Below are 19,803 nucleotides of genomic sequence, written 5' to 3' on the forward strand. Positions count from 1 at the left end.
TCAGAGAACTCCAAGATCTTTCTTGAGTGGTAACAGCCATTTTAGACCCCATCACTTTGTATGTGTAGTTGGAATTATATTTTCCAATGTGCATTTATCAATATTAAATTTCATCTGCTAGTCACTGTCAATATCGACTGTCAATATATACCAATGTGCAAGAGAGACAATATCCATTCCCCTGAATATCTTTGTTGTGGGCAGTCACCCAATTCAACATTTCATTGTTTAATATCAGTTATAAATCCCATTTTCAGAATTTATCATGAAAATCCTGTGTCAGTGTTATAAACACCAGCACAATCTTATGCAAGTCATCCATATAGGATTACAGTGGCAGTGAGTTAAAGTTCCCTAAGATTAACAGATCATGCCAACCTTATTGGTCTTTAGCTATTTCGAAAATAGTAGGAAATAAAGACTTGTTATTTTATTGCTAAAATATATTGAACCAGGAATTAACCTTGCTCTTTTATTTTAAAAATGTATCAACCCCATTAACAGCAATTTTGATATTAAAACAAAAAAAAGCAAAAACTGATGACAAATAATTTAGCTAATTAATTTTCTAGTTTATCTGTTGCAAACTGCTTTTCCTCAGCTTTGATAGGAATGGATGGTTTGCAATGTACAATGTTTAGCTGTGTAAATTAAGAGGTGAGCTATGCCTTCATTTGTCTTTATAACAATTCTCATGCTGTATAGTTTTAGACCAGGGGTGGGCAAACTACAGCCCATGGGCCACATCCGCCCCACCAGCCAATTTAATCCAGTCCTCGAGCTCCCACCGGGGAGCGGGGTCTGGGACTTGCCCCGCTCCTGCACTCCACCTGGGCAGCGGGGTCGGGGGCTGCTCTGCAAGGCTTCCGGAAGCAGCGGCATGCCCCCCCCCCCCCCCCCGGCTCCTATGCTTAGGGGCAGGGGGCTCCACACACTGCTTCCTCCCCAAGCACCGCACCTGCAGCTCCCATTGGCGAGGTTAACTGCGGTTAATTATTAAAATTCAAATTAGGTTAGTCAGACTCTTCAAGGAGACAGTGGTCTACTTCCATAAATGAAAAAGAAAAAAAATAATTTATTTTTGCAATAAGATGTTTGTGAAAATACACTACTGTAGAGATCCTCATTGGAGAAGACAATTTGCAGTCTTACTGAGAGACCAAGCATTCTTTTAGCAAATTAATATTAAATTTGTGTCTACCAAGATTTTTTAAAAAAATTTCTGTGCAATAATTCAGTTGGTTTCGCAAACAGCAGTGCTTACTAATCTTGCAAACATTTCTCTGGATCTTATTCACGGGGATAAGGCCCAAAACCTCAAAGTACATATATATATATATATATGGCATTGTTTTGGATAGCAGAGAGAATACCTAGACAGCACATCAAGACCCTCTGAACAGAGTAGGTCCCATCTCCACAGCATGGAAAAGCTATGTGTTCAGAGTGATCTTGTTATCATGGATAGCTACAGGTATTTCAATTAACAACCAGAAGGTGCCTGAATTATGCTTGGTTTTATACTTTCAATCAACTCAGGACAGGGGTAACTTGCAGCTTAAAAATCATATGGTATATCTGCATACCTATCAACTAAAATGTTGTCAATTAACAGTGTAAATCATGTGGTGAATATGTATTCCTCACAGACTAAAAACAAACAACAGTTATTTTATTATTTATAAGAGCATACTCTAAAACTCCATTTCCTGACAGTGTTTATAGACAAATCATCAAGTAAAAATACACAGGTCCAATATTAACTTGTAAGAACCTCATAGTTGCTATTTTCCACTTAATTTCTTCATTATAGGGCTATCAGGTTCAGCACTTGTGAAAATACTTCCTACAACCACATGAGTACCCCAGAGATTATGACGAATAACTTTGCAGCAGCCAAGGTCATCAACACAGAATCCTAAATGGCAGTAGCGTTCATCTGTTTCAAATAGTGTGTTGTTTGTGTATGGTCCAAAAAACTGGGGAAAGAGAGACAATTGTCATATTTTAAAGATATATTAGATTAATCAGTTCAGCATAGTGACAATCTTACAAAACAGATGTTTAAGGTTTAAAATATTACAGATCTACCTGAGTTAAAAACAACACCACCACCACCACCAACACAAGCCTAACAATACTAGTAACAAAACTGCTTCCAAAAATCAGTAAGTGATTTCACTGTGAATAAGCTACACAGGGAGGTTTTTTTGGGTTTTGATTTTTTAAAAGAGAAACACATAATTAATTCCTAGCCCCAAAGGATTTTGACATAGGTTGTTTAAAACACATAAACAAACACCTTGTAAGCTTTATTTTGGCATGAGTACAGTGGTTGCCCTTAAAAATATGTTTTGTTTTGAAATATTTTACCATTTCTTGAAGCATTCCTTAGGATAAAGAATATCCTTAAAATGGTAAAATTAAAAAATAAAACAGCAGAACTTTTAAAAGGAGCCCACTATATTAAAGTTATTTCTGAAGAGTAGTTTAAGTACATGCTAACAAGCACACCTTTTTAGGGTTAACTGTCTAATTTGCTTTACTTTCTGAAATAAAAGGCACAGGCACCCACTCTCACAGAACAGCTTGCAGGACCAGGAATTTAGTTCTTAAATCCCTATATACTTTACAAATTTAACATTTTATTAAGCTCTCAGACTATTCCCTCCCCCCCTTTGTTAGAAGTAAATGCAGCTTCTGAAACATGGTACATCAAATATCCAAAATTTTTGAATGGAAAAACTGTAAACTCCTGGAAAAGAAAAGGGGGATTCTAAATGGAATAGCTGATCCATCTTAACTACGATGATTCTAAAAGACACCATCATCCATAAAATGATTGAGGTATACTCCAATAGTTTTTAGATTTTTCTTTGCATTTTGGAAATAAAAGTGAATGAAAATTGCTATAGATTTATACATTTTAAAAGTATTTCCTCTTTAAAAAGATTTTGTATACCAATTTCAGAAAACATGTTGTTCATAGTAAAGGTTGTAATTAAAAACACTTAAGAGTGATTTACCCAAATAAATCTCAGTCTTTAAGGTGCCACTGGACCCTTCGTTGTTTTTGCATCTTCAAGGTGCTTTACATATATTAATTATTCCATACAATATTTCTTCCAGGTGGCTATTCATATTTCATATATGAGGAAACTGGGGCATAGACATTAAATGACTTGTGTAAAGTGATGCAGTGGGTGTTGGGACTGGGATTAGAATGTAGGAATTCCTGTTCCCAATCCTGTACTCAAAGATTCTTATTTCAGTAATGATAATATACACATTATAAAATCTAGCATATTTCATATACTAAATAGTATTTAAAACCAAAATAAGGAAAAAAAACCTGAGGCATGCATACAGACACTTATTAAAACAGGATTTAATACGCCCAAGTCTTTTCACTTAAACTGCATATATGCAAATAGCACTTTCACATGGTCAGCTCTTAAACTGAGGTATTTGCGATATATTATGAAGTTCCCCAGCACAGGAACTGATTTTGAAAACTTCACTGTAAGTAGATCTATGAGTAAATGCTTCCCATTGTGATTAAGATTTGCAGAATCGAGCCCAAAAGCAGACTCCCCACCTCTACCGAACTTTTAGTACAAGATAGAAGCAAGCCATCAAATTTCTCAATAAATGCATAAAAGTGTGAGAAACTTGTAAGTTTCAACAAAAACAGAGAAAGCTATTTATTTTGCCTTGAACTAAATTAAAAAGGTGGATGGAGCTAGGGCATTCAGCATTATTTGCAGTAGTCCCATGACCAGCTTTAAAGAAAGCCCAGCTAAACATATTATTTTCCCTCCCCACCACAGTGATCACTGACTTTATTCAGTTAAAAAAAATAAAAAATAAAAAAAAAATCTTTATACACTAAAAATGCTTAGCTCTGCAGCTAGAATGTTCTAATGTGGAGGAATTTATAATATTTTTCTCATATAGCAATGCAAACCTGCACCAGGCTTTGGTTAAAATTCACTTTGTAGTCTAGAATGGCATAGGCCAGGGATGGGCAACTGACCCCAAACTATGGGCATGTCAGGGTGCACCTCTGCCAATGGGGAGGCAGTAATCAAAGGTAGGTGCTGGAACTCCTTCCTTGCTGGTAAGACAGAGGAGTGGCCAGGTCAAATTTGATTGGTGTTGCAATCTGCCACACAGGGTCCTGCTGCTCCCAGCCTCTGCTCTACTCCCCTTGGACAACAAGCTCCGCCACAAGGGAAGCCCATTCGTCAGCTCTGGTTACTTCCTCTCCCCATGGCAGAGGTGTGCCTTGTCCCCACCTGCTGATGGAGGCAGGGTGGCTGGCCAGAATCTGATTGTTTGTGAGCTGAGAGCCAATCAGCCAATGGTGAAGCAGTAACTGAAGCTAGGTGGTGTGGGACAGTTTGTGCCTACACTGATGGGGGAGTTGAGTGGTATGAGGCAGCAGCTTTGCTAGAAGACTACACCACTCAGCAACCTGGGTCAATCTTAATAAAATAAAATAAAATAAAATAAAATAAAAAAATAAAAAAATCTGTATGACCAGGCAAAAGGTTTTAGTGGTCCTCTACAATCTTGAAGTTGCTCATTCCTGCACAGAAAAAGGGCTGGACTTGTATATTATGTGCTTGAAGAGGATTACTTATGTTTCCACAAAAGAAGAGCTTAGTAAACTCCACTTAACTAGATTGCACTTAATAGGCATGGCAATTTTAATGACACATATTCCAGGTAACCAGTTTAACTTGATAATGAATGCCAATGACTGTTTAATAGGGATAATATTAGCATATATTCCACATACTGGGGACATAATTGACTAGTGCTAGGAGACTATTTGGTTGTTGTTACCCAGTTGGTAAATAGCTGTGAAATTCTGGTCAGTGTGTTAGAGGTGTACTTTTTTTTTTTTTTTTTTTTTTTAAAGTATGCTATAAATAAGGATGAAGACATGCAATGCAGTCAGTCAATTTCAATTCAGTTCAGTATTCTATTTGTCTTAACTTTTTTCAAAAAGTTGGCAGCCTCAGTCAGAATGGATGGCTATTTGAATTATTAGCCATCTACCAGTATACCTTAAAATAGAGCATTCGACTGTATTGCTACCGCAAAAGGGGATTTAACTACTGTAGTTTTACTGTATACTGAACAATATTAAGTTCAGTCTTAAAGAAAATTATTGTCATAAAAAAGGTGGCCAAGAACTCAAGTGCTATCAAATATTCCAGAGAAGAAATATGCACTAATGTACTTCCACCTCATTCTGCAGTATACTTCTAAGGAGGAGAAGCTAGTTCATTTTCTATACTCCACTACTTAGCTTCTTTGCTACAACTGTTCTTCAGAGTAGCAGCTGCAATGATGGCTCGTGTAGCGTGGATAAAAAGTAACTGGCAACTGGGCCAAAACCATGATGTCACTTTAAGACACCAAGGAAGCTATCAGATGGTAAAAAGTTTTTGGTCAACACCTAAAAGAGCTGGATTTGAACCAGTAACTGACAGGTAAAAGGATCCACATACTATTGCCAGTCTATTATATCAGTCTCCATTCTCCACCCATTCTTTTCAGCAGAGTAACTTACCGCCAATCCTGATGATGGATCAATAAAGTCAGCCCAATAGCCTTCAGACAATAGTACATAGCAAATTTCCTTGGCACCATTAACAAACTAAAGAAAAAAAAAAAAAAAAAAGGTGGGAGGAAATAATTACATTAAAAAGGAGTGCTCCTTTTATATGTAAATACTGAATGAATTTTTAAGTTAAAACTAGTGCAGAGTCTCTCTCTAACCTGCACCAATAAATGTCAGATTTAACATCCTTTTAACGAAAAAGGCCAACAACAGTACTAAAAAGATTAAAATTAACAATATATATTAGGCCACTACAATCACATGAGATTTAAAAGAAATTCTTTGTGCCACTCAGTAGAGGATTAACAGTTTGTTCAAGGATCATCTAATTGCTTTGATTGCTTATGCAGTTTGCAGAATCATACCTGTTAAACCTCTGTAAAAGTCAAACATGGCTTCAGTTATTTCTCTACTTCATGAGTCATTTACAGATCAAAACTGAATTTCCTAGTTTGCTACAACAAGCCATTAAATATACAACTTTATTTAAGTATTTCCAAAAAGTTTTGTTAGAAGATATCATGGAGAACAGGACAGTAATGTGTGGTTGCTTTGAATTACGGAAGTCTAACTACAAGTCCTTTTAAACATAAGTCAGGACACCAAACTTTCTAGTTAAAAATATAGTTTTGTAAGTATCTGATACTTTGACTACTGAAACCAGCTGTCATGTTGTAGTTAACCATTGGGCAAGATTAGCGGAGAATTCAACTCCTCCGAACATTTCTGGCCATAAAAAGAAAGTTCTACTGTGTGTTTTTCAAATAAATGGGAGGAGGCTGGTTAACAACTTTTGAGGTTTTACAGCAATATTTTTCAGAAACAAGCAAGGCACCCAGGGATGACAACATGTCATGCTAACATCTCACAAAAACATATAAAAAGAAAGGAGTTTATATTTTAGGAACAACTTTTAGTACATCTGGGTGACATGATAAGGCCAAGGTTTAATGTCTCTGATGGCATCTTGTATTCATTTGTCCAATAGATTTTATTTAAAAGAAACAAACCATAAACAGACACTATCAAAGTTGTGACACACACACCAGATTAGATACCATGTTAACCCAGCTGGTAAAACTATGCTGTTTTGCCTTGATACTGCAACAAAAAGGAACAAAAAAGAGGACATGACATCATGAGGTCCTAGCCTAATCCACAGGTATATTACTGAGCAGTGGAAGACCAGACTCCTTAATCTTACTTAAAATTTAGATTGTGTACTTATTTCCTTATTTTTTATTAAAAATAAAAAGATGCCTGATAAATGTAAAAGTTGAAATTTTTTCTAATGTTTGGACACAGCCCTATGTCTCAAAATTTTTGAAGAGTAATTCAGAAGCTGATTAGTCAGTCCATGTCCCTTCCAGTGGTCCAAAATATCAAGAGCTCTACCTTACTATTGATCTATTCTCCCATTTCTCTACTTTAAGGTTCAGTGGATCTGAAGACTAATTTAAACTTTAAAGTAAGTCACAGACATAAAAGTAAGAAATCTAAAGACACATTTAATGCATACATTTTTGGTAAAACAGATATTTTGATCCAGTGTTGTAACGGTCTCAGAGCAGTCACTTAAAGTGATGTGTTAATTTAAACTTGAGTCTTCCTACTGTAAACACCCAGATATGTCTATAAATAACCCCCATTACTTTAGCAAAAGCCTATCACATTAAATTAGTTCTTCTGAAGTTATTTCTAACCATCTACAAAGCAAACAAATAGGGCATTTTATTGTGAATTTGCTGTTAGTAACCTTTAGGCCAGGAGGTTACATCTACACCCTTACAATGATTATATTAGAGTTGACAAGGAGGTGCACAAGGAAGAAAGAAGACAATTAACATATAATTAGACCAGATTACAATGCTAAAGACCAACAGACCATAAATAATGTAAAGACAAGGACACACTAAAACGAAGGGAATTTTACTTTGTATGCAGTCTTCATGCTGATACTTCAGACTGCTTATTCCTTTTCTTGTAGTAACCCTTACATTGCCTCTACTGATAATTTATAAATGCAGTTTATAATTTTAAAGATAGTGAGTAGAACTGTTTTCATCTTAATTTCTACTGATGCTGTCTCCCATCCATAATTAGATGGATTGGTAGACAAAAATCATCTTACAGGAAGGGAACCTATCCGTTAGAGAGATTTAAAAAACATAATCAAACATTTTAGAGGGATATATTTTAAGATAATGCAGTTAAGAAAATTAGTGTCAGCAGTAAACACTGACATCTGCTGGAATAAACAACAAATTAACAAAGTTGCTTTTTCTAGAAAGAGACCTCTAGTGGCAATGCAACTAGATTCACTTGTATTAAGTTAATGTGGAAGATTAATTTGTAAAAGTCAATGACATTCAGGTTAAAAGCCTTAACTGAATACATTGTTAGAATATTAAAAAAAAAGTGACCAATCATGGCTTTGGAGGTTATAAAACAGGCCAATTTAGCAAACACTATGGAAGGATGAGAATTAAATCATGCAAAGCAACAAAACAGCATGAAACACATTGCTCTTGAACTACAGTGATAATAAAAGATAGCCGTTATTGCTTGTAGAATCTTGACAGATTATAAAACCAAGTATCTTGGGTAATATATGAAAAGGCTTTAACGCATTGCCACATAACAAGATGACTCCTTAAATCATCCCCCCAAATAAGATTAATATTTAGCATTTTCATCAAAAGATATCAAAGAGAGTTTTGTAAAACTGGTGAAGTTCATGATCCCCATTTTACCAATAGAAAAAATTATACTGGCTAGGTCAAGGGATTGGTCTAAGAAAATTAGACAGTAAGTCAGTTCCAGAACTAAATTAGGTCTAAACAAACAAAAAAGGGCCCCATCTACAAAAGATATGTCCACATATAAGAATATGCTGACACTAAATACAAATAATACTTACATTTTCTAATAACAATTCTCTCTCATCTTCCACTTCTTCACTCCATACAGTCATATCATTTTTCGTTTTCTGGGTTATGGTTAGTACTGTTAGATTATTGGCAGTCACCTCTGGAAACATTGATTCAAAGTCTAGAGAAATGGAATCAGCATGTTAAGAGTGTAATGGGTTGGTTTTGTATATTTTATGCTTTTTCTACTTCAGACAGAATGCCTCAAACGTCAGGAGCTTTTCATTCAGTGTGCTACATTTCACTTAAACTGTTGTAATAATGAAACTTCACCAATCTGTACATTTTAAAATGTGCATGTAAATAACTATCTTACTGCTCAGCAAAGACTTAGTAGCTAAGTTAGATACCCAAGTATTATGCTAATGAGATGTTATTCTTTTAAAACATACTATAGTACAGCAAGACGTAATTACAATTAAACTACAGGTGTTAATTATCCTTGTATGAACTGTGTGTTTACACTGTAGGCCAAGGGCTAGATTCACAAATGGACTCAGGTGTGGTGACACAATGTCATAACACCCAACTTTTAGAGAAGTACAAAATTACTGGGATTCACAAAGCCTGGGTTAGGTGCTCAGACTCCCTATGTAATGATGGGGAGAGACAGGCACCTAAGAATGGGATTCACAAAAGGCATCATGTTGACTGAAGAACTGCCTAAGCTAGCTAAGGGGAGATGCTGAGGAAAAGAGGGTATTCTAAACTCTGTCCCTCTCACATAATTAGACATTGGCAAAACAGCTTACTTTAAGCAAATTTGGGCTTACCTTTTTCAAAATTGGTGGGGTTTTTTGCTCAGTTGTGGCCTGTGGGTTTTTCTGCTGCACTCCAAGAGCCGCTTTCTCTCTGGGTTTCTTTTTTTTTTTGGACCATGACCTGTCTCCCTACACTCAGCATTATGACATGACAAGCCCCACCCCCACAACTTTTGGGACCTTTGGACTGCTTTTTAAGACTATTTCATACTTGTGGTCTTGAAATTTTCGGCCTGGGTATGACATGCCTAAGTCCACAAGAAGGTGCCTCTTTCTAGTTGGGATTCACAGCTGGGAGCCTTTTCCTAGAGCCTAATGCATGGAGGAGGAGGAGGAGAAGTCATTGGGCCAGAAACATCAGGAATAAATCTATAATCTGATGGATAGGGCACTCTCCTGGGAGGTGGGAGACCATGGATACAGTCCCCCATCTCCAGTACCTCTATTTATCCACAGTGGAACAGCTTCAACAGGAGAAACTAAGGGAGACCCACATCACAATATCCCATAGCCTAGTGGTTAGGGCACTCACCTGAGTGGCAGATCCTTCTTCAAATTGCTTCTCATCAGAAAACTGGTGTCTCCCACATTCCAGGGGAGCACTCTAAGCACTGATCTAAAAGTTGAGGGAGGTGTGTTCCTCACCATGCATGTGGAGTTAGGCAGCCTCTGAGCATGCCTACTGGATTGAGCTCTGCAGGTGAGACAGGTGCTCCTCTGTCTAACTTCCCCCAGTTTGTGGATTGCACTGGGGCTTCAGCTGCTGACAGCAATGTAGCAGAAACAGGTACCTAGGAAACTTTACTGCAAAAACATAGGCACCCAAGACCCTTTGTTAACCTAGCCCCAAGAGTCCTGCAGTCATGCTATACCCCAAGTCCATCCAAAACTGTTTCTGCGGAGGACTAGAAAGAGGAGAAGCCAGATAATGGGATTCAGTACTTCCATGGCAATTCTCCCCATGTGAACACAGGGCAGAAGAGTGGTTCAGATATGGCAAGCATCCCTACACAATCCATTGGATCATAAGCTGATACGGGTGCACACACAGCAGCTACAGAGGTAGTTCGGGTCAGACTATGAGTGTATCATGCCTTTAAAAAAAAAAAAAAAAGACTTCGGCTGACCTTTTAATTTTACTACTGAGTCATTACTTTTTAAATTAATTACTTTATAAATATTGCTGTTACTTGTACAACAATTTTGTATGAATTTTCATATAGAGTTAAGGATTTTCATTATGTAAAATGTAAACCTTTTAGTAATCATCCAGGAATTTGGATTATTATTGCATTTAATAATGTGAAGCTATAGGAACAATAATTCACATATTCCGCAACCTTGGTCTGATGGTGAGAAACTATTTATATATTTTTACTTCATAAAACCTTAAAAATTAAATTGTTCAAAAATGTGAAAGATGTACCTTTTCGTAACAGTTCTGGACAAGTTTGTATTGCACATTCTATCTTAGCATTTTCAAAGTATGTTTCAGCATTACTTATTTGCTGTTTAGGAGGGACATCAGTGCCCTGAGGAAAATCAAGGAAATACAAATGGTAACTTTCAGGTTTATATAATGTGTGACATGATTAACAATTAAAATAGTATTTCCGACTGGAGTTGTGTAATCCTGAGATCCTGCAGATGCTTATTCATAGTAGTTCCACTCAGTAAAGGCTGTTCACAAAGTTTGCAACAAGTCCCTAAACCTCATCACTCCATTTTATAGGCAGAGAAACTGAGGCTTTTTTGAACAACATCAGAATTAGGTCGCCTGACTCCCAAGCCTATGATTTATCAAGATAACCCTTCTCCTAAATCTAATCCTATAACCACTGAAGTCAATTGTAATTACTTGTGTAAGGGAAGCTGCAATATCAGCCCTATGTATCGTTATTTAAAAAAAAAAAAGTTCTTAAATGTGTAACAAATGAGTTTTGAACTTATCACAGCATTTACCTATCCCATTTTCATATATCAGATGTGTCTAAATACACTACTTTTTATTTAATTGTACTTACATTACACCTATAGCATTCAAATAAATGGATAAAACAAATTGCTAAACGTATCACTTTATGAATGCATGAAAATGGCTTTATAAATCTTTAATGTGTGCTGCAACGAAAAAAACTAAACAGATGTAGATATACCACTACAGGAGTCAAAACAAAAATTTACATAGAATTATGCAGTGCTCCTAAGCTTGATATTTTGCAAGCAAATTTTGCAACTGTTGTAGCCTCACAGCTAAAACTATCCACTACTACTGCCATATAAGCTCTTTAATAACTAAAGCTACTAATCTAGGGCTCTAGTTGCTAAAATTTGGGTTCTGTAGCTGCCTTTCATGTGGAAGTTCTGCAAGTTAAGAACTGCAGTTTACTCCTGTAACTAAGAGGACAACGAAAAGAGCCATCTGCTATGGGAGAGTGAAATGTTACATCAGGCTTTCCACATCTGTTCTATACCTCAACATGGATTTCTTGGCTCTTTAATCCACATATAATATGAAAGTTATTTTACCATTAATATGGGATTCCAGCGAGCTAATGTAGCAATTCCCTTTGACAGTCTAATAATGTTGAACTAGTAAATACGTTTTTTCTAAGAGGACAGTATGTACAGTATGTTTGTAGAGCATCTTCAGCTGCAGCAAATGCAGAGGCACATGGTCAGTCTATAAAACTATTCCTTTTAAAAAGGCTCAACATGTTAGGTTAGCATTTTGCTATAAAATGTTAATCATCAAGCAGGTTTCTTCTGTTTTCCTCTCAGTGTGGAAAATAACCTAGTGGATCTTCTGATCTTGCCAAAGAATTCACAAAAACTCACTAACTGCAGTCTGGGTGCACGTGTTTTCATACTCAGATAACACTGCTGTTTTCTGACTGCGTCTCTCATTGCTCTTCCTCTCTCTTTTGTCCCACATCCAACCAGTCCTTCCACTTACAAGGCTTACAAATTTACAGGACATCCAATAGCCAGAGGATTAAACCTAGTTATCAAAAACCAATATCCACTCTTCCTCTTCACAACTGCTGGGAAAAGGAAGTGAGCTGGTATTTTTACCAGGGTGCTGTCTATTCACCCTATTCAGAGGCTCTATCTTTTGTATCAACCTTCGGCACATCAGAGTCAGATAAATTTGAAATCCACCCCAGTACACTCTGGCCACTGAAAGGTAGTTGGGCCTTGGCTACTTAAACACCTCTCCTGGCTCCTCTGATGGGGGAGCTGGATCTCTCTGCTATTCTAACCTCCTGCTGCTTTCTAGTTGCTATGGGACCAGGTGTGGGGGGGAGTGAAGGGATCTCTGCTACTCTACCCTTCCCTTGCCTCCGTTTCCTGTTCCCAAGAGAAAAGCTTCAGTGTTTGCCTTTACTAATACTCAGAACTTTTCCAAACAGCAGCAGCGTGAAATTGACCCGATTCTTGTGTACACCATCCTGAACAGCAGCAGTGGAAACTGACAGTGCTCTTCTCAGTCTTCTCTCTACAACAGCTTGGCAAAGCTATAAGCAGCAGTAGAGGCATTGGAGCTTTCAGTCTACAGAGTTACTTGCAGCCAGACAGAACCTGTGTCAATTACACTTGGTTCATTTTTTTTTTTTTTTTAAACTAAAGCTTTGATCCCACAGAAGTTCAAGGCGCTGAGCCAGAAAAGCTCACTATGGGCAAATGGATTGTTCAAACTCAGGTTATATGTACACAAGAAATACTGTACAGCATTTTTACATAAAAATAGTTTATCATAATTTTTAAACTGATTTCCTGTGTTTGAGGATGCCACAAAATTCATGTGGGCTGTGAAAAGCTAATATACTAGCTCAGCGATACTCAGACTGAGGCTTGGGAGCAGAAAGTGGCTCTTTAACGCATCTCCTGAAGCTCTTTGTAGTGATATTAAGACACTGTGATTTAATTATTTAACCTAAGCTATTAGCCAATCAGGCTGCTTTTACTATGTTATTATAATCAATTGGAGTTGATAAATAATAATACTTGGCCAGTCATTTTGCTGTGAGAATATATTACTTACTTACTTACACACACACACACACACAGAGTAAAGAAAATAATGAATTCATACTACTGCGGCTTTTTTGGGTAATGTTGATCGCTAATTTGGCTCCAAAACCAGTGAGGTCTCAGTATCACTGATGACATTATACAGGAGCTAAAAATTTCTTAATATGCAAGGCCAGCAAATATAATAGTCAAACTGCCTACTGTTAATAAGGCATCTCTGAATCATTGTGAGCTTTGCTATTCCCAAAAGGGAGTAACTTCAACTACAATCAAGTTTAGTTAGTACACTTCTCATGTTGGCTTTCATGAGCACACAAGAACCACAAGCACAAATAAGGGAGACTTTGTCCTAATGAATTAGACCCATGCAATCTAAAGGAAATCATTAAAATTTAACAATTAACAGTCTTATTGATCTTTTTGCAAAAAACAGATCAATAAGACTAAGTCAACAATTTGTTTTAAAGTTAAATTGACGTAATCTTGTCTTCATATAGCTAATACAAATAAGCAGCTATTTAAAATGCTATTTCATTAGACATTTTGCAAAAAAAATTCGCATTACTCATAGCGTCAAGGGTTTTAAAGGAGACAGTTGATGATTTTCTTGGGGAAATGTTCTATATGATCCCTCCCCCCCCCCATCTCTGTTCATTTTCATCTTACATCACTTTCAGAGCACTATCAATATTCTAATTTTGGGAGATTACTCTCGGGCATATAAGAAAATCAAAACACTACTACAATTTTCAGCTTCATGTATTAAATTACTGTTCTTACCTGAAACTCATTTATGTATTGTGCCATCACAAATTCATGTCTCTCACTTGATAAGGGCTCCACTAATATATCAGGCAAACTTTTATGAACTTGTGTTTTCTTCTGAGAAGCTGTACCATTTAGGTGACAATCAAAACCTATATTACCAGGGAGCTGGAATCTCTGGTCCTGAGGACCAAATGGTCCCATTACTTCATCTGGCCACACAGTTCTTGGACCTGTTAAAAATTGAGTGCTTACATTATTCTTCACATTGAAAAAATATACACTTATTTTTAACCCCCAAATAAAAAACATTTGAGTGCAATCACGTAAAACAGAAAAAAAAAAAGTAATCACAAAGATTAAGTGAAAAAACGAAATGATTCACCATATTAAAAACAAAAGTAATTTTATCTCTATTTATTTGAGACAGATAGTTACTCTGGCAGGCAGTATATGTAACAAAATTTGTTTATTTTTTCTTACATATATCAGGAGGTGTAGCAGCAATGTGAGGCTCATCTGAGCCAGAAGATCCTGCTGTGGAAAAAGCCTTGGGATTTACAACCCTTCTGACCAAGGAGTAAAATCCTGGTAGATAGGTCACCAGTCTTGCTCTGTTACAGAGCACCTAAAGAGGACAAAAGCACAACTGAGTGTCATAGTTGCAAGTAAAAGTGATCCATGAATTTATATTTAACTTTTTAGAATACAAAACTACATGTAACTCCATAAAGAAAAACTTTATGCAATGAAGTGTCATTAATTGTATTTTTTACACTTTATTAGTACTGTAAGTTTCCTATTCAATTTTGATAAAAGAAAACTGCATAATGCAAACAAAAATGCACAATGAAATACCTCCACATTTGAGCTACAGTTAGAAAGGGGTTAAGAGCCAGGGGTATCATTGTGACAACACATGAATGTAAATATGTTTATGAATAGGGTCATGATACACTAGGTATCATTTCCCCTGCTGTTACATTTGAAAAAAAACTCAAAACCCCAAAAATACAAAACAATCAGGAAAGTTGATCTTAGGATCCATCAAAATATTTTAGATAAGTAAATACTGATATCTAATCTCTGTGCTTTGCCCTACAGACTAGCACTGTTTTTAGTCCATCCCCTTGTGCAAAGGTATTACAGGATACTCAGAATAATAATAAAATGTAAAAAGAATGCCAAAGCGCACACAGAGTGCGCACACAAATTTATTTTAAAACCAAATTATCAGAATGGGCAGGAGTAGGAATTCAGTCACTATACCATCTACCTGCAATATTACAACTTGAGGGACACAGTCAAGCCAGGGAAGCCTAAAATTAGTACCGACAACATTATTTTGCTCTGCAGACACAACACATATTTTCAGCTGCAAAAAGCCAGCAATATGGGTTTATAATCAGAAGGTCACACAGCTCGTGTATTCTGCAGAGGCAGAATCTGCGACAGAATTGTGTTTCCAAGTCTAAGTGTTCAGTTACAAAAATACAAAAACAAAGAGACAACACCTACTTCTATAACAACAAAGAAAACCTTAAAAAACAAACCGAGTGTAAATGGATGCAATGTTGTCTTCCCGAGTCTGCAAACAGCCTGAAACAACAGCACTCGGAAGCGTGACCAACTCCAATTCATCTCAATGTTGTTAACTCTGAATCCTAATGATGATAAATTTAAATGTCAACACTGTTCACTATTTTACTGTTGATTGGTTTAGCAAAAATATCCAGCTAACGTGCTTAAGCCCACAAATTTAATCTTCTCCCCAAGTTTCAAGAACTCCAACTACTATCTAACTGCTATAACTTCAAGTTTCCAACAACTTCTAGTTTCTCAACTTCAACGATCTAATTATGCACTCAAAAAACAAATCTGTAGCCAATTCAAATGTTTAGGAACAGTAAAATAAATTGAATCTGAATACCAAAAATAATAATACCATTATATTTAACTAAATAAACCTCTTCATTTTTAACATACTTAGAGCTACCACAAGATGTTCAACGTGCTGAACTGCAGTGCCCTAAAAACCCAGTCTTGCTGCACAATTTAAGTTCATCTTGTGAGACACTTTTTGGGCCTTTGTTCTACTTTCCTAGAACTGGGGGGAAATTGTCGAAAAGATTTTCAGGATAGGACTAAATCTTAAGGCTCCAGTGCTATACACATGTCTGTACACACTTAACTTTAAGCATGTGAGTAGTCTTATTGACTTTAATGGAACGGCTCACATGCTAAAGTTAGACACGTGCATGTATGCAGGATCAGGACCTAAGCCAGCCAACCTGAACACAAAGCCTTTACATAGTAAAGGCTAGTGTGCCTTATACATTAACAAAAAAAGGATGTCTATTATCTACAATACATATTAAACAGACAATATCTGACCAAAACCAAACACTTCTTGTATGCCATGTTGTTGTAGCTGTGGTGGTCTAATATCTTTTATTTGACCAACAGGAGTGGCCAACCTGAGCCTGAGAAGGAGACAGAATTTACCAATGTACATTGCCAAAGAACCACAGTAATATGTCAGCAGCCCCCCATCCGCTCCATCCCCCACTTCCCAGCACCTCCTGCCCACTGGCAGCCCCGCCACCAGCACCTCCCTGTCCCTCCTGATCAGCTGTTTCATGACATGCAGGAGGCTGGGGGGGGGGGGGGGGGGAGGAGGGACGGAAGAGAGGAGCGAGGGCATGGCAGGCTCAGGGGAGGGGGTGGAGTGGGGGCAGGGCTTGTGGCAGAGCCAGGGGTTGAGCAGTGAGCACCCCCCAGAACACTGGAAAGCTGGTGCCTGTAGCTCCAGCCCCCGAGTCGGTCCCTACACAAGGAGCCGCATATTAACTTCTGAAGAACTGCATGTGGCTCCAGAGCCACAGGTTGCCCACTCCCGGACCAACTTCTATTGGTGAGAGAAAGAAGCTTTTGAGCTTACACCGAGCTCTTCTGTTAATGAGAGAGACAAGCTTTTAAGCTTCTGACCTAAAGAAGTTGGTCCAATAAAATACATTACCTCAACCACCTTATCTTTTTAAAAGACAAACACCACAATCCTGCAGACACTTATACATGTTCATATAAGCACTTGACATGCACCAGCATTTGCAGGAATCTAGACTTTAAGTTGGAATTTTGGGCCCAAAATTCCATTAAATTCAAAAGCCACATCACAGCATAGTGCAATCTGATTCCACCCTAATGCTTTACTTGAAATGGGGCACCATCCAGGAATATCAAAATAATAAAACTTAACACGTAAGGCCCAATTCTACAAACACACACCCACAAAGAATGTCACTGACATAAATCAGATTATCCATGTTCATACTTCCAGGATCAGGGCCTTACAGCATTTGTTATCCTTAGATCTCAAAGTGCTCAAAATCAGTACACAATTACTTGAAATCAGCCTTAAGTAACGGCTTTCACAGCCTTGTATTTCACACTATTCAATCAAATAATTTTTACAGTTAATATCAGCACAATCAGAACTCACTTTTTAAAATTACAATTTGTGCTGCCAAAGCATCCTCTGAAATATCAAAATTTGCTATTTAATGTGAAAGATTTACACAAGATAAATGATTTAGATTGCTGGACAATTTTAAAAAACAATTTTTTAAACTCTATAATAAACATTAAAATATATTCAAGACACAGAACAGACCTATACTCTTACTTTATTGTACACACAGTACAACCACTTAATCTTTACCCTTACAGTTTACATTATCTTATGTAAAATCTTGTGTAAAAGAATACCCTATATCAGGGGTTCTCAAACTTCATTGTGACATGACCCCAACAAAAATTCTAACAATAAAAATTACCACACGACCCCAGGAGTGGGGGGACTGAAGCATGTGCATAAGTGTTTGGAGTGCATAAGGATTGGGGACAAACATGAATTTATAAATCAGCCTGAAAAATTCAGCCAACCAAATTTTTCTATCAGTCAAGAATCCAACATTGTTTTTACGGAAAAAAAAAAAAAGTTGTGTGCAACAGAACCTTTTATGAACAACCTAACATTATATAGGAAAACTGCACAGAATTTCACTCATGCCATGAAAAAATAAAAGAGAATCTGGTGCCATATAAAATATTAACAAAATTTTTTGTAGTTTGCATGTTGTCTTATCTTAGAGACACAAGACAGGTAAGGTAATATCTTTTACTGAACCAACTTCTGCTGATGAGAGAGACAAGATTTTGAGCTTACACACAGCTCTCCTTCAGGTCTAATCTTGTCAGATATGAGGGGCATGGGGAGTCTTTCATGGCATCCAACGGAAGCCACAATACAAATGAAAATTAAGTTTCCTGCTTAATGCTGTTTAGCTTAATGATACAACTAACATTATAAGCTATTGGTAGCAGAGCTCAATGACTAAATTACTCACATTGGCCATTTCTGAGGGTTGTTTCTCTATTTAAATAAAATTCTTCCTGAAACAGAAGAAAGACGTATCACACACCAGCGATCGGTTACATAGCGCCAGACACTATGCTTATGAGGATGGCATACAAACCTATCTAGAACAGGCAACTGCTCCCGTGCTGCTCGGGCGCCCCACCGCACTGCAGCTCTCCCTCACCGCTTCCAGACGGGACCGCACCATCGCCCGCACTCCGCCGACAGCGTGCAGGGAGCCTGGGGCCATCCACCCAAGACGAAACGGGCCAGGCTGCAGACAGCCCCCACCCTGAACAGGCCGCCGCGGCCCGCGGAAGTGCCAGGCCCCTGCCGGCCGCGCCGCCCTTTGGCTAACCCGAGCCGAGGCTGCTCAGCGGGAAGTTGAAACTCCTGCGCTGGGAGACGCCAGCAGGGAGGCGATTTACTGCAGCCTCAACCTAGTACCGGCCAGCAGCCCCCGCCTCGCAGCGCAGGGTCAGCGCCTTTAACCAGCAGCCCCCCGAGGGCAGACGCGGCTTGTCCCGGCACGACAGCCTCTGCGGGTCCAGCTCGCACCCGGCAGCTACGCGGCGCGGCGCCCGCCGGGGCTTGGGCCAGCCCGACCCACGGCCACGGGCTTGTGCAGCCCCGCGGAGGAACAGGGGCTGAGGCCCGCGGCCAGGCTCCTACCTCTCTCCCCGCTCTTCCTGCAAAATGGCGCCGCGGCCAAGGAATCGACTCCGGGAGAGCATCGATGAGGAGAGCGCCGAGCTCACTCAGGCCGCAGAGCGGGCTGCGCGAATCGGTGCGCTCGCGGCACAGGCCCGCCTTCGGGCTCGCGAGAGCGGGGATTCCGTCTCCGCGCAACAGGCGGAGCAAATCGACCCACGCTGCATCGAGGCGGTGGGGGAGATCGCCGAGTCCATCGATGAGGCCAGCGGCGGAAAGGGACTCGCTGGGGCTGGCGGTGGCCGTGCGGCACGCGCGGTCAGCGGCCCCCGCCGGGATCTCCGCCCGCAGGGGACACGACCCCGGGCCCCCGCGGGCAGCCGCCAGCCGGGGAGCCCCTGGCACAGCTCAAGGCAGAGCACTGAGTCCTTGAGCTGCACCGGTGCCAGGATTCACTAGAGAGAGAAGCCAGGTCACGTCTGTTGGACCCACTTCTGTAGAGGAGAGAGACAAGCTTTCCAGCTACACAGCACTCTCCTTCAGGGGCCCGCACAGGAGATTGCCTCCCCCACCCGGTCTCCAGCATCCTGGGGCCAGCACAGCTGC

At 38.9% G+C, this 19,803-nt stretch overlaps 1 protein-coding gene across 2 annotated transcripts; it reads right to left on the bottom strand.

Annotated features, from left to right (window-relative positions):
* Positions 1 to 891: 891 nt before the first annotated feature.
* On the bottom strand, positions 892 to 19,362 carry MMADHC (metabolism of cobalamin associated D). 2 transcript variants are annotated; one of them, XM_074967326.1, is made up of 8 exons: positions 19,219 to 19,362; positions 18,536 to 18,581; positions 14,610 to 14,754; positions 14,142 to 14,359; positions 10,753 to 10,858; positions 8,556 to 8,686; positions 5,585 to 5,671; positions 892 to 1,979 (listed from the first exon to the last, which is right to left on the bottom strand). In XM_074967326.1, the coding sequence occupies exons 2-8, from the start codon at positions 18,542 to 18,544 to the stop codon at positions 1,785 to 1,787; spliced, it is 891 nt and encodes a 296-aa protein (XP_074823427.1). In that variant the 5' UTR covers positions 18,545 to 18,581; positions 19,219 to 19,362; the 3' UTR covers positions 892 to 1,784. The 2 variants fall into 2 exon arrangements, with proteins under 2 accessions (XP_074823427.1, XP_074823428.1); XM_074967327.1 differs by lacking the exon at positions 19,219 to 19,362 and adding an exon at positions 18,665 to 19,054.
* Between the last annotated feature and the right edge of the window lie 441 nt (positions 19,363 to 19,803).

Source organism: Natator depressus, chromosome 11, assembly GCF_965152275.1.
Source record: "Natator depressus isolate rNatDep1 chromosome 11, rNatDep2.hap1, whole genome shotgun sequence".
Taxonomy (NCBI): Eukaryota; Metazoa; Chordata; order Testudines; family Cheloniidae; genus Natator; species Natator depressus.

What these genes read in the sequence shown, in the direction of transcription:
- MMADHC (XM_074967326.1), bottom strand. An exon ending in TGCTACACCTCCTGATATAT is followed by an intron (nt 14,360 to 14,609) that starts GTAAGAAAAAAT and finishes AATTTTTAACAG; the next exon opens with GTCCAAGAACTGTGTGGCCA. An exon ending in TCCAGAACTGTTACGAAAAG is followed by an intron (nt 8,687 to 10,752) that starts GTACATCTTTCA and finishes CCATTTCTCTAG; the next exon opens with ACTTTGAATCAATGTTTCCA.